The sequence below is a fragment of the Mercenaria mercenaria genome, chromosome 3, assembly GCF_021730395.1.
Source record: "Mercenaria mercenaria strain notata chromosome 3, MADL_Memer_1, whole genome shotgun sequence".
Taxonomy (NCBI): domain Eukaryota; kingdom Metazoa; phylum Mollusca; class Bivalvia; order Venerida; family Veneridae; genus Mercenaria; species Mercenaria mercenaria.
The window spans coordinates 34,362,921-34,377,273 of NC_069363.1; the positions used below are offsets into that span (position 1 = coordinate 34,362,921).

The 14,353-nt window shown below is 36.3% G+C and overlaps 1 protein-coding gene across 7 annotated transcripts in view; it reads left to right on the forward strand.

Moving 5' to 3' along the window:
• Window positions 1-14,353, forward strand: part of LOC123525118 (serine-rich adhesin for platelets-like) — a 50,976-nt gene that overhangs the window by 4,050 nt on the left and 32,573 nt on the right. For all 7 annotated transcript variants that reach the window (XM_053538157.1, XM_053538159.1, XM_053538156.1 and 4 more), the window contains exons 3-6: window positions 4,427-4,501; window positions 9,574-9,637; window positions 12,172-12,312; window positions 13,658-13,748. In XM_053538157.1, coding sequence (XP_053394132.1) covers window positions 4,427-4,501; window positions 9,574-9,637; window positions 12,172-12,312; window positions 13,658-13,748 — 371 coding nt within the window. The remainder of the gene's footprint in view (window positions 1-4,426; window positions 4,502-9,573; window positions 9,638-12,171; window positions 12,313-13,657; window positions 13,749-14,353) is intronic.

Genomic DNA, 14,353 nt, shown 5'->3' on the forward strand with positions numbered 1-14,353 from the left:
GGGAGAAATTTGCAGTTATTATTAAATGCAACATTTTTAAAAAAATTAATTTTCTACTTGATTTGTTGGCATACGGATGCAGGTCTTGGCAAGATCAGTCTGTTTACTGTTCAGACAAGAAGTAGTATGGTACCTATCTGGGTTACCGGTGCATATAAGAGTGTTTTTTCTTCCTTGGAAACCTGTCATACTTTTTTATTTCCAGTGACCCTGATGAAGGTTCATGGAGAACCGAAACTAGTAGATCTATAAATAAATACAGTTAAAACCTATCTGGTGTTCAGGCCTGTTGTCCCTCTATATTAATTAATTCTTTTTTTTATTTCCAGTCCAACTCAAGGATACCTTCTATCTGTTATTATTAAAATGGCATTTTTAGCTCATCTGATTTTTTGAAAAAAAATGATGAGTTATTGTCATCACTTGAGCGGTTGTCGGCGTCGGCGTCGGCGTCTGCGTCTGCGTCGGCGTTGCCTGGTTAAGTTTTATGTTTAGGTCAGCTTTTCTCCTAAACTATCAAAGCTATTGCTTTGAAACTTGGAAGACTTGTTCACCATCATAAGCTGACCCTGTATAGCAAGAAACATAACTCCATCTTGCTTTTTGCAAGATTTATGGCCCCTTTTGTACTTAGAAAATATCAGATTTCTTGGTTAAGTTTTATGTTTAGGTCAACTTTTCTCCTAAACTATCAAAGCTATTGCTTTGAAACTTGGAATACTTGTTCACCATCATAAGCAGACCCTGTACATCAAGAAACATAACTCCATCTTGCTTTTTGCAAGAATTATTGCCCCTTTTGGACTTAGAAAATCAGTTTTCTTGGTTAGTTTTATGTTTAGGTCAGCTTTTATCCTAAACTATCAAAGCTATTGCTTTGAAACTTGCAACACTTGTTCACCATCATAAGCTGATCCTGTACAGCAAGCAACATAACTCCATCCTGCTTTTTGCAATAATTATTGCCCCTTTTGGACTTAGAAAATCATTTTCTTGGTTGAGTATTATGTTTAAGGCAACTTTTCTCATAAACAATCAAAGCTATTGCTTTAAAACTTGCAACAGTTTTTCACAATCATAAGTGGACACTGTACATCAAGAAACATAACTCTATCCTGCTTTTTGCAAGAATGATGGCCCTTTTTAGACTTAGAAAATCATGGGTAGGACAATATTTCTATTATACAAAAAAAAATCAGATGAGCGTCAGCACCCGCAAGGCGGTGCTCTTGTTATTTAGTGTGTCACATGTCCCACAGCATAGATGGCCAGTTATATTATCCTGTCAAGAGGTTCTGTTAGTGATCTGTAGCAATTTATTGGGGAAAAATCACAGTATGTTCAATCAATATACAGTGAGCATGGAGATATTTTTCAAGCTAATGCATAAGGTAAATGGCCATTAGGTCAGTAAACCTCATGTGTACAGCTGGGGTTGTTGACCTGAAAAAATACTAGATCTACATTGTATTTAGTCAAGTTACAATCTGACTAAAGTACATCTCCTATTACGCTACGCATAGGATCTGAGAACGACCTATTCATAGCCTCGTTCTGACGACCCTTTCGCTAGCCAATCAGAGCTTAACTTACAAAATTTAGCAAATTACCTGTAGCCTAGTCTTTTGATATTTACAATTCTTATGTTGGAATATGTCAGACAGCCGGTTAGCTCAGTCGGTAGGTCACTTGCTTAGTAATCGAGGGGTCCCGAGTTCGAGCCCTGGAATAACTGCACATTTTTCTTACTCTTTGACATTCTAACAAGTCGTCTCATTGGTTAAAATAAAAATAGCAATGCTGGAAATCCAAAATATACAGAAGACGTATGTGAATGGGTCGTTCTCAGATCTTCGTTTAGAAGATTGTACTTCAGTCAGATTGGTCAAGTTAGTGAAAGTAAATAATTTGAGGTGTTAGTGCCAGAATGTAGCAAGCGCCTTCTTTATTAATATGTAATTACAATCTCCTGGCTCTAATTTAACCCCTTGATTTACACTGAGATTAGGCCTTACTAGGTCATTTACTGTTTTTACATGAAAATAAGGGCATGTTAGTCGCTAGAGCACTCCGACTCGGAGAGGACTATCAGATTGATTTAAATAAAACTATGTAGAGAGAATCTGTTATCATTTTCAAGGCTAGTTTCAAATGTTTTCAAAATTTCTCAGTTTAATGATTTTTGGTAGATGCATAATTTGTTATATACGGAAATGATGCTTGTCCAGCATTGCAGAATTGTGTACATTTTTAGGTACCATTGTTTCCTGAATAGGTACTACAGACATAACTTACAAGTAGCCAGGAATTGAATGACTTCCCCTCAATCTCAAGGCCTGAGATCAAAACCAGTTCACCCACTTACTGACTTGATCTTAAGTTGACATAACGAAACAGACATATTGGCTGCAAAATCTACAACAAAAGAGCTTTAGACCTTGTAAAAAAATCATTTAATAGATGGCAATGTTTATGCCAACAATTAGCCTGTTATTTCTGTGGAAATAATTTCTTTTGTTATAATTAACTGACCTGATTTAGAACCAATAAATAATGTAAAACTTGTTGCTTATACTGAAGTCTCAGACTTTATTGATTTTCATGTCAAAAGGTTCTTTAGTCTTTATTATCATGTTTTCGCACTGACTGCACTAATTTAGGGTTGCAATCTTTGCCAATTACAGGGTAAAGCCTTATTCAGTAAAGAGATTTAGATGAAAAATATGAACAGTTTTTGCATGTATGCATGTGTTTTGTTAATTTTGTCTCCTTGGCCTAGCAGTTGGGGTCACAAGCTTTGAGTCGTTTTTAGATCCAGTTGTCATATGATGCAGCCATCCAGATGGCTTATAGAAGGTTGGTGGTTGTCTGCCTGAAATAATGCTCAAAGGGGCATAGATCTGGGTTTTTACACCTCCAATAAAACTATGGAGTGGGCATGATTGTATGTGATCTAAACTAGTCAAATGTATAGTAGGCCGGCGCCAGCACAAGTCAACTTTCTGCCTATGCATGTACGATTGCATGTTCAGTTTTCCTTCAGTGTCCCCTTTTCGGTTAGCAAGTTTTGGATAAGTTTTTGTATGTAACTTACCAATGATGTAAATTGATTGAAACTTCACGCTCTTATTCACTGTGATAATCTGACATGCACAGGTTCCATAACTCTATTTTCCATTTTTACGAATTAATGCTTCTTTTTCTACTTGGAAATCTTTGATTATCTTTTTGTAGTAAGTTAGCTGGTATCTTGGTAACTACTGGTGGGAAGTCCACACACATTCAATTTTTGTCTTTCTGTATACATTCATTTAACGTTTTATGGACAAGGCTTTTGAGTAGTCCAGTGTTACTGCCTTATGACAGCTCTATTTGCTCAAGTTCTTATCAGATTGCTGCTCAGAATTTGGTATCCTATCTTCAAGGTTATGGTCATGAGGTAACACAATATTCAAAAAGGGTTTACTTACTTAAGCCAAGGTCAAAATGTTGGAATGCAGTAAGTCAATGAACTAAATGTTAGATATGTATCATCAATATTGTGCACATGCAGAAAGGTTTTGTTTTTTTATTATACAATTTAGTCCCATTACTATCATATTGATAAGATATGCAACAGTTACTATCATAAGGAAAAATTCTGTTTGTAGTACTCACATGAGAATGAGTGTATGATGTACACTATCATGCTAATGATTCATGCAGTAATTGTTTCTGATAATCATTGATAAACTATTTGATGATAAGAAGTCATAGTTTTACATGAGTTGTCTTGCCCTCAAAATTGTTGTTTATTTTGGACAGTATTTATTTTGTAGGTTGACTGTGATTGTTCCATCCTTGACCGTCTGCCCCCACAAAGATACAGTCATATTCTCACCACAATTTTTCCTCAATCTTTTGTACACCACATTATATTAATCAGTTTTGAGGTATGGCTTGAATCCACTGTTGCCGATTGGTTAGGGGGCTGATTTTGAATTAAGCTTTTGCCCTCCACATCCATAGGTTCGAAGCCTTGTTTAAGAGTGTAGAATTTGTAATGTTAGGAAACCATCCACTGGCTTATGGAATGTCGTTGGTTCTACTCGGGTGTCTAACAGTGATAAAATATTGCTTGGCCTTTCTCTACCATAAAAAGCAGTAACACTCACCATAAGACCTCAGTTGTGTTGGTGTGATATTAAACCCAGAAAAACAAAAATTAATCAGCATGAAAAAGAAATATTTCCTAATGACAAGTAATACGTACTGAACTAGTGTGGGAAATTGTGGGTGTATGACAGAAATTTCAAGTATTATGGCATTGTGGTCTCTGAGGTCCAAGACTTGCCATTTTGAAGTGCATAATTAGCAAAATTATTTATACTTCACAATCTATTATATCAGTGTTATTTGTAAATGTTCTGTTTTTATACTTTATCAGATTGGTGAGTGCAGAGATACCAGAATTGGAGCAGGCCTTGAATAGAAACATTCTGAAAAACTATGATACAACCAGGTATTTAATTATTTCAGTTTTCACCAAAACAGGTTATAGCTTTGTCTTAATAGAGTCTGGGAACTAATAAAAATGTATAAGATTTTGAGTTTATTCATAGAAAATACATAACGTAACTGTGTTCCTCCAGTCCTAATCTCATTTTAAAATATATTTTAAGGAGTATTAATCTGTTTGAAGGTGTATGTCTAAGTCTCCTAATGATTATCACTAGGATCTGTCAATATTATCAAAGTCCTAGCTGATATTTTACTGTAAATAAATTTTCAATTTCTTTCTGGTGCCTACATGTCTAAGGAAACAAGAGCTCATAGAACACGAAATGCCCCCCTTGATGCATTCAGTAATTGCACAAGGAACAGAAATTATTTAGTCGCTGTACACAAAAGTTCTACTGTTCTGGGTAAACATGACCTTGACTTTTGACCTTAAAATAAACAGAGGTCATCTGCTGGTCATGATCAGTCTCCCTATTTAGTTTCGTGATCCTAGGCCCAAGCATTTTCAAGTTATCGTCCGGAAATGGTTTAACTGTTTCAGGTCACTGTGACCTTGACCTTTGGCCTACCGATCTCAAAATCAATAAGGGTCATCTGCTGGTGATGACCAACCTCCAAACCAACTTTCATGATCCTAGGCCCAAGTGTTCTTTAGTTACCATCCAGAAACAGTTTTAACTGTTCAGGGTCACTTTGACCTTGACCAATGACCTACTGACCTTAAAATCAACAGGGGTCATCTCCTGGTCATGACCAACCTCTCTGTCAACTTTCATGATCCTAGACCAAAGCATTCTCGAGTTGTCGTCCGGAAACCGTTTAAATGTTCCGGTCACTGTGACCTTGACCTTAGACATATTGACCTCAAAATCAATAAGGGTCATCTGCTGGTGATGACCAACCTTCCTTCCCAATTTTCATGATCCTAGGCTTAAGTTTTCTTATTTATCATCCGGAAACCAATTTAACTGTACTGGGTCACTGTGACCTTGACCTTTGACCTACTGACCTTAAAATCAACAGGGGTCATCTCCTGGTCATGACCAACCTCTCTGTCAACTTTCATGATCCTAGACCAAAGCATTCTCGAGTTGTCGTCCGGAAACCGTTTAAATGTTCCGTGTCACTGTGACCTTGACCTTAGACATATTGACCTCAAAATCAATAGGGGTCATCTGCTGGTGATGACCAACCTTCCTTTCAATTTTCATGATCCTAGGCTTAAGTTTTCTTGATTTATCATCCGGAAACCATTTAACTGTACTGGGTCACTGTGACCTTGACCTTTGACCTACTGACCTTGAAATCAATAGGGATCATCTGCTGGTCATGACCAACCTCCCTGTCAACTTTCATGATCCTAGACCAAAGCATTCTTGAGTTATCATTCAGAATTCGTTTAACTGTTCCATGTTACTGTGACCTTGACCATTGACCTATTGACCTCAAAATCAATAGGGGTCATCTGCTGGCCATGACCAACCTTCCTGTTAATTTTCATGATCCTAGGCATAATTATTCTTGAGTTATCATACGGAAACCGTTTAACTGTTCTGGGTCATCGGACCTTGACCTTTGACCTACTGATCTCAAAACCAATAGTGATCATCTGCTGGTTATGACAAATCTCCTTATCAACTTTCATGATCCTAGGCCCAAGCGTTGTTCAGTTATCATCCGGAAACAGATTGTTCTACTGACCGACCGACGAACCGACCAACATCTGCAAAACAATATATCCCTCCTTCTTCAAAGGGGAACATAGAAATGGAAATCAGGTCTGGCTACCTGTAAATAGGAGCCCATTAAATATGATATGCTTTTTGTCAAGCCCACTTGCGGAAGCGAAGACATAGTTGTCCAAATTGCTGTCGGTGTATTTGAGTCAGTGCATGCGTGCGTCTGGATTTGTTTGTCCGGACCATAACTTTGACGTATATTTGACATGAATGTTAACCTCAGTGAGACGGAGTGTCATGCGCAAACCCCAGGTTCCTATCTTGAAGGTCAAGGTCACAGTTTGAGTACAAAGGTCATGTCAGATCTTGTCCGGCCCATAACTTTGACATGCATTGAGGAATCTTGTTTATATTTGGCATGAATGTTTAACTCAGTGAGACTGAGTGTCATGTGCAAACCTCAGGTTCCTATCTCAAAGGTGAAGGGCACAGTTAGGGGTTCAGGCCATAACTTTGATAAGTATGGAGCAATCTTTTTATGCCCCCTGCATCTACTGATGCAGGAGGCATATAGTGATTGTCCTGTCCGTTCGTCCGTCCGTACGAGGTTAACCAAATGGAACCGTTTCACCTAGATCAATACCCCTTACTAGAATGACTTGATTCTAATGCAGATATAACCTGTGACCATTCCTCATCTACAGACATCACCTGACCTCAGTTTGACCTTAACCTCATTTTGAATTTAGGTTGCTTGATCCCTTACTAGAATGACTTGATTCAAATGCAGATATAACCTGTGACCATTCCTCATCTTCGGACATCACCTGACCTCAGTTTGACCTTGACCTCATTTTGAATTTAGGTTGCTTTATATGGGCCATCTCTTGGTTAATGAAATGGGACCGTTTCGTCTAGCATCAATACCCCTTACTAGAATGACTTGATACTAATGCAGATGTAACCTGTGACCATTCCTCATCTTCAGACATCACCTGACCTCAGTTTGACCTTGACCTCATTTTGGACTTAGGTTACTTTATATGGGCCATCTCTTGGTTAACCAAATGGGATCGTTCCATCTAGCATCAATACCCCTTACAAGAATGAATTGATACTAATACAGATGTAACCTGTGACCATTCCTCATCTTCAAACATCACCTGACCTCAGTTTGACCTTGACCTCGTTTTGGACTTAGGTGCAAAATCTATCGACAAGGATGCCACTGGGGGCATCAAGCGTTTATTGAACGCAGCTGCTTGTTTACTTTGGCATAAATGTTCACCTCTATGAGACTGAGTGTCATGAGCAAATCTTGGGTCCCTATCTCAAAGGTCAAGGTCACACTTGGGGGAATCAGAGGTCCATTTAGAGCTTGTCTGGGCTGTAATTTTACCATGCATAAAGCAGTCTTTTTAGCTCATCTGATTTTTTGTAAAAAATGAATTATTGTCATCACTTGATCAGCGTTGGCGTTGCCTGTTTAAGTTTTATGTTTAGGTCAGCTTTTCTCCTGAACTATTAAAGCGATTGCTTTAAAACTTGCAACACTTGTTCACCATCAATATCTGACTCTGCACAACAAGAAACATAATTCCATCCTGCATTTTGCAGCAATTATGGCCCCTTTTGGACTTTGAAAATATCAGATTTCTTGGTTAAGTTTTGCATTTAGGTCAACTTTTCTCCTTAACTCCTTGCTTTAAAACTTGGAGCAGTTATGATATTAAAAGCTGACTCTGCACAGCAAGTACTGTAACTCTACATTGCTTTTTGCAAGAATTATGGCCCCTTTTGGACTTAGAAAATATCAGATTTCCACTAATGGTTAAGTTTTATGTTTATGTCAGCTTTTCTCCTAAACTGTCAAATCTATTGCTTTAAAACATGCAACACTTGTTCACCATCAAAAGCTGACTCTGTACAGCAAGAAACATAACTCCATCCTGCTTTTTGCAAGAATTATGGCCCCTTTTGGACTTAGAAAATATCATAAAAACACACTGGTAGGACAATAGTTCTATTATGCACCTGTAAGGCTCTCGTTTTACAGAGTGTCACGTGCAACTCCCAGACCCTTACCTCAAAGTTCAAGGTCATACTTAGAGGTCAAAGGTTGAAACTTGGTGCAGTTTCCTTGTCCGGGCTGTAACTCAGCCATGGATTGAGGGTTTCTTAAATAATTTGGCACAATTACCGTATTGTTTGTCTTAATGAAACGGTGTGTCAGGCACAAGTAGTTGAAAGGTCAAGGTCACACTTAGGGGTCAAAGGTCAAAAGTTGATACAGTTTCTCTTGTCTGGGCTGTAACTTAGTCATGGATTGAGATGTTCTTAAATAACTTGGCAGAAAGGTTTGTTGCAATCAGTTCTGTAGCCGCCAAATAGTTAATCCTTTTATATTAATAAATGTTAGTCCCTTTGACAGCTGGCGGGCTCAACAAGATGGTGGGCATCTAGTTAGTCTAATAATTTAGGTCATAAATGTCTTTCATATAGTCATTCAAAAGTTCAGTCTTTTGATTTTGTCAACATGAAGAGTTTGTTTGATAATATTAAGTTTAGTACTTATATCAAACAAAATATATTGGCATACATGGAAATAGGTTTATTCTCAGATCCATGTAGAGAAGAACTTTCAGTTTCATATAATCTTTTCTACAATAGATCTACATGTATAAAGTATTCCAGGATAGGTATGTTTATTTAGGGCAAACATTTTTCAGTGTATATAATGAACTGTTTAATGATTTCTTTGAAATGCATTGTCAATTCAGTTGTATAATATACTTCCTTGGTTTTGTCTGTTTATACCTGTAGTAAACAAATATGTTGTCAGTTTTTGTCATTGTGTGTGCTTTATCTGTTCATTTGATCAGTTCTCAAGGTCAGCAGATAAATAAAATTTATTTTTTTCTTCCTTTTTGAACTGGTATGTCATCATGGCATATTGCACTGACTTGACAATGTCACGGTTAATAGTGTATTTTGTTACTACAAAAGTAGTATGTAGATAAATCAGTTGCTTCAAAGGAACACCTGCAGAATGGGGTCAATATTTTCGAAATTTATAAAGTGCTTTCATAGTATAATAAAAAAGTGATTTCAGATCACCCATATAGACTATGCACTCCATTAAAATTTTTATGTAAAGTAGAAAGGAATTTAGCTGTAGTAATATCAAAACTTTACACTAGCAACGAAAATCAGTAGTCATGATTTATGGTTTAACATATTTTTGCCCCTTAAATAATAAGGATGAAATTATCATAATGTAGTGCTTATCCCTTTACAACTGAGAATAACTTTCTTTGAAGTTGAGTTAAAACAATAATTGAATATTGATTGTTGTAAAACAATGTATAAACATACAATACATGCATGATTTCAGTTACGACAGTATGAAAAGTCTATGTGAGAAGTACAACCGAGCGATAGACAGTGTTTTACAACTGGTATGTATTGATTGTGTAAAATATAGACAATGTCTGTAGTAACATTTTGCATAGCTCATCAGTTTACAGACAAATCTATTAACTTAACATCTTACTGCACAGAACTGCTAAACAAGGTATTAACAGATGTCTGTATGTATGATACTGTATTCTTACAAGGATAAGAGGTATGAGTCCAATAATTTTATAAAACTAAGTTTGGAGAACCATTCTCAAAATTCTGCCTTGTGATTGGGTGATCCTGAGCTCAGTTTGAAATTGACCAATGATAAGATTGCATTCTGAGACTGGTCTACAAACTTAGTTTCATAAGCTAAGAATCTGGTAACATGGCTGGCAGGCCAGTTCAGTTTTTCTACTTGTGTAACTTTTCTGTGAAGAGTGCTTTTACGTATTTAGGTGTTATAATTATGATCTCAGGTGGGCGGGGGCCCACAAGGAGAAATCCTTAGTTGGAAAGGTTGTTAAGTTACCATCAGACCATAGGTCTATAGCCATGTATACAAACCTCAGATAAACCTTTCTGATAAAGTCGAGTTGCAAAAGTTAATTATTTTGAATTTAGCTTAATATCGTGATTAAGATGTTAGGTCCAATGATTAATGGTATCAGTTAAAATGCATGCCCCAATTACACAGTTTGTTATTGTAATGCCTCAAAGTCCAGTTCAATTCATGATAAACATGCTGATATAATATTGTGTGATCTTTCATTCACCTGGGGCAGAGATTGGGGAGACTACATTTTTTGTGAATTCCAAGATTGTATTGAGCCAAGTTAGCCTGCTGGTGGCAAGTAGTTTTGCCTGTGCAACCATAGCAGACACTGTTCAGTTTTTCACTGGTCTGCACTGTTCGCTCTTCAGTCAGTAAATTTTGAGTGAACACCCTTTTGAATACTAAATTGTGTTGCCCAAATTGAATGATGGAACAGTCCATTTTAAAAATTTAGCAGGATAAAGGTTAATGTTTTCTATGAAACTTGGTCACTGGTATGTTCATAAAAGCAGCCACAGGTGGGTGAAATCACCAGGCTTCATTCCAGCATAATTGATTTTACAGTAAAGACTTCTGGTCTGTTCTGGAAAGGTATATAATAAGTTCACCTTACTTTCTGATACTGTATGGTCATCTGACTAATGCTCTGAGCAGATATCATAGTCATGCAGTAAAATGACAGGTATTATGTATAAATGTTTGCAATTTCTTGAGTCACCATGTTGAAAAGAACTATATTGCAGAGTGATGTTGTGTTGTGAAATGACATTTAGTAACTTGTAAACAAAAACAAAAAATGTCTCCTGTTTCTTCCAATTCTCTCATCTATCAGTAGTCTAGAATAAATCCCAAATACGTACAGTGATACATATTTTCTTTAAAAAAAGTTGTTTACCATTGAAACAGACAAACAACAACAATTTATGTACAACAAGAAGAAAATAACAAGACTTTGCCAAACATTTTTTAAGATGGTCTTTGCCCTTAGATATCAGAAATATATATACCGGTATGATACACATGTAAATTTATATAAGAGATACGTGACTTCTTTTATGTGTGACAATCTGTATTATATATTTTCTTAAGTTCAGAATCTGCAGGATCCACTATCTGGTACAATGTTAGATTGACATCAGGTTTCATTGGTCTGAGCACAGTAATTTGTCATTTCCAGACAGTAGAATTAAAATTTCCTGATAGTTAAAACACTGCTCAGGTTGAAAGGTGATTACCGGTAGTCCTTGTCATGCTAGACGCGATTGTTTCTGCCTTTGCGACCGTGCAGTCTGATCAAGATCTGCACTGTTCGCCATTCAGTCTGTATTGTTTTGGTAAACACTCCTTTTTACAGTTAGTGGTACTGTCCAAATTGAAAGTTTGACAACTTATAGAAATTTAGCAGGGTAAGGGTTAGCAAAATGCTTGAGTTATCCAAGATTTCAAGAGATAAAAAAAAGTAAATGTCAAAAGTCAGGGACTGTAGGGACTGCTCGAGTGAGGCAATGTGTTTGAGCCACAATATTCTAGCAGACAATATTTCACTGTACTTACAAGACTGTAGGGGTGGCTTTTATCTTTGTACAAATGTACCTACAAAAATATGTCAACATAAAAAAAAAGAATAGTTCTCCTTGAAACATGTATTAGCAGTATTATTATATCTGTTCACATATGGAAATACTTATAATTGAGGTGTGTACCTGGAGGTGTTGTTTAACACCAGAATTTCAACCCTACAATTTCTGATTATTTCATTCAGGTTTGAGGGTTTTCTTATACATTTTCCCCCTTGGTTTATTGTCAGTTTCCATTTAAAAGCAGTATATTATATTACCTGGTAGCAGAAGTGTGGTTTTATACTTCTCTTACATGGTGTTGTTTGGCAGATGATGACGTGATATTACTTTGTCTAGACATTTTCACAGACTGTTATTTAGAGATTTTTTTATGATTGCATAGGTTTCTTGAGGCAGCTCGGTACAGACGTTAAATAAAACTGTAACATTTTGTTAGTAACTTAATTTCTGTCTTCAGTGGAAAGGAACATCAAAACCAGATAGCCTAATAAATACTCAAGCTTCAACACCTTTGTTAAAACATATACTGCAACAGTGCTACGACCACGCAGTCCAGGACCCAGACAAACTGAACCAGTATGAGCCTTTCTCGCCAGAGGTATAGATTTACCAGTTTTTTATTTACATTGCAAAGTATTGAATATGTACCAGATTTAATATACATTTCAATTGGATGTTTTTGCTCACAGGAAATGAAGGTCACTGTCTATCAATACAAACTTTTTCAGTTACAATTTTCTCATTTATTGTCCAGCAGAGTAATTCATTCAAATTTTCAAAGACAGCACCAAGGATGGGCCTTATTCTCAGAGTTATTGACATTGGTTATTTTAAGTAGGTACATGTTTGTACAGGTTGTCTTGTTATATCTGATGACATTTTATATATAATATGTAATCAGACAATCATTATGCATAGTTTGAAGTTCTAATTTATGTATAGCATGTATATTTCAAGCTGGTAAGATATTCAATAGATATTAAATAATGGAAGTTTTGCAGACTATGCTCGCTTATGCACTAATGACGTCCCTGCCCACTGGTAACAATATTTATGCACCTGGTCTGACCCAATACTCCTTTTCATTTGATAGTTTAAAAAAAAAGTATATTCATCGAGAATGTAACACAGAAACATGCACATGCACATTTGTAAAGATGAGTGAAGGTCATAATATGTGAAAAATGCCCTTATATAAGCACCTTATTTAAGCATATTCTGTATAACCATTCTTTTTTAAATGTTGAATTCCTTCAGTATTGAAACTTAGATATATACATGCTGTATATGAAATGAAACTTAAAATTATGCATAATAACTCCGAGTGTTCACTTACTTAAAAAGAGTTTATACAAGATATAGACTTACAAAATGAAATCACATATCATGGGAAACTCTGTAGTGTACCATCAAGTTAGATCATTGTGTGTTTTCATACCTTTGTTCAGTGTAAGCATTGTTTGCTGTCTTTTAAAGAAATTATAAATGAGCCGTGCCATGAGAAAACCAACATAGTGGGTTTGCGACCAGCATGGATCCAGACCAGCCTGCGCATCCGCGCAGTCTGGTCAGGATCCATGCTGTTCGCTTTCAAAGCCTATTGGAATTGGAGAAACTGTTAGCGAACAGCATGGATCCTGACCAGACTGCGCAGATGCGCAGGCTGGTCTGGATCCATGCTGGTCGCAAAGCCACTATGTTGGTTTTCCCATGGCACAGCTCAAATAATTAACTAGGTAAAGTACTAATGCATGATGATTGAAGGCATAAATGATTAAGGTTGTTTGTGTGTGATAGTATGCATTTTGCTGACTCAACCGTCTCACACCCGAATGAGATGTCAGATACTCAATTTAAGGCAACTTCTAACTTATAAATTTGATGTAAATAAATGTAGAAGGGAAATGTCCGAAATGTATTAATGTATTTGCATTTTATTAAAGGTTTATGGTGAGACATCATTTGATCTGGTTGATCAGATGGTGAAGTCAATAAAGTTTACCGAGGATGACTACTTTATAGACCTAGGCAGTGGTAAGATACTCAACTTTTTATGCTGTTTTTTTTTAAAGTTCAGGGAAACTAAATCAAGATTGTAATTGGGTTTGGAGACCAATCTCAGAATGCAGTCCTTCCATTAGTTGATTTCAAGATTGTGCTAAATTGCCAATTTAAATCATCTGCCTCTCATTGATATGTGTTTGAAATTACAGTCGAATACTGTTACCTCGATATTCAAGGGACTGTCAAAATTGCATCGACATATCCGAAGTTCGCCGTAACAATATCGACTATCTGGGACTACTTTGTACTTGTGTCGGACGTCTATATTGTCATTATATCCAGTGCTTTTTTCTGATGACCTGAAAGGGGAAAGAAATAATATAAAACATAAATACGATTTTAATTTTATTTACAAATAAAACATCTAATTAAATACATACATAGAACTTTTAATTTTTTCAAAATATACATTTAAACATTTGCATTTTTATTCCTTCCCTAAACAAGTCTGAATGCAGCGGTAACGTTCCTAGTTGAGTAGTCATTTTGACTGTGTTTAAATAACGAAACTTGGCTAGTTAAATATTGTTACTCAGTCCTAAATGGCAGATTTTACTCCGTCAAAAAGAAAATAT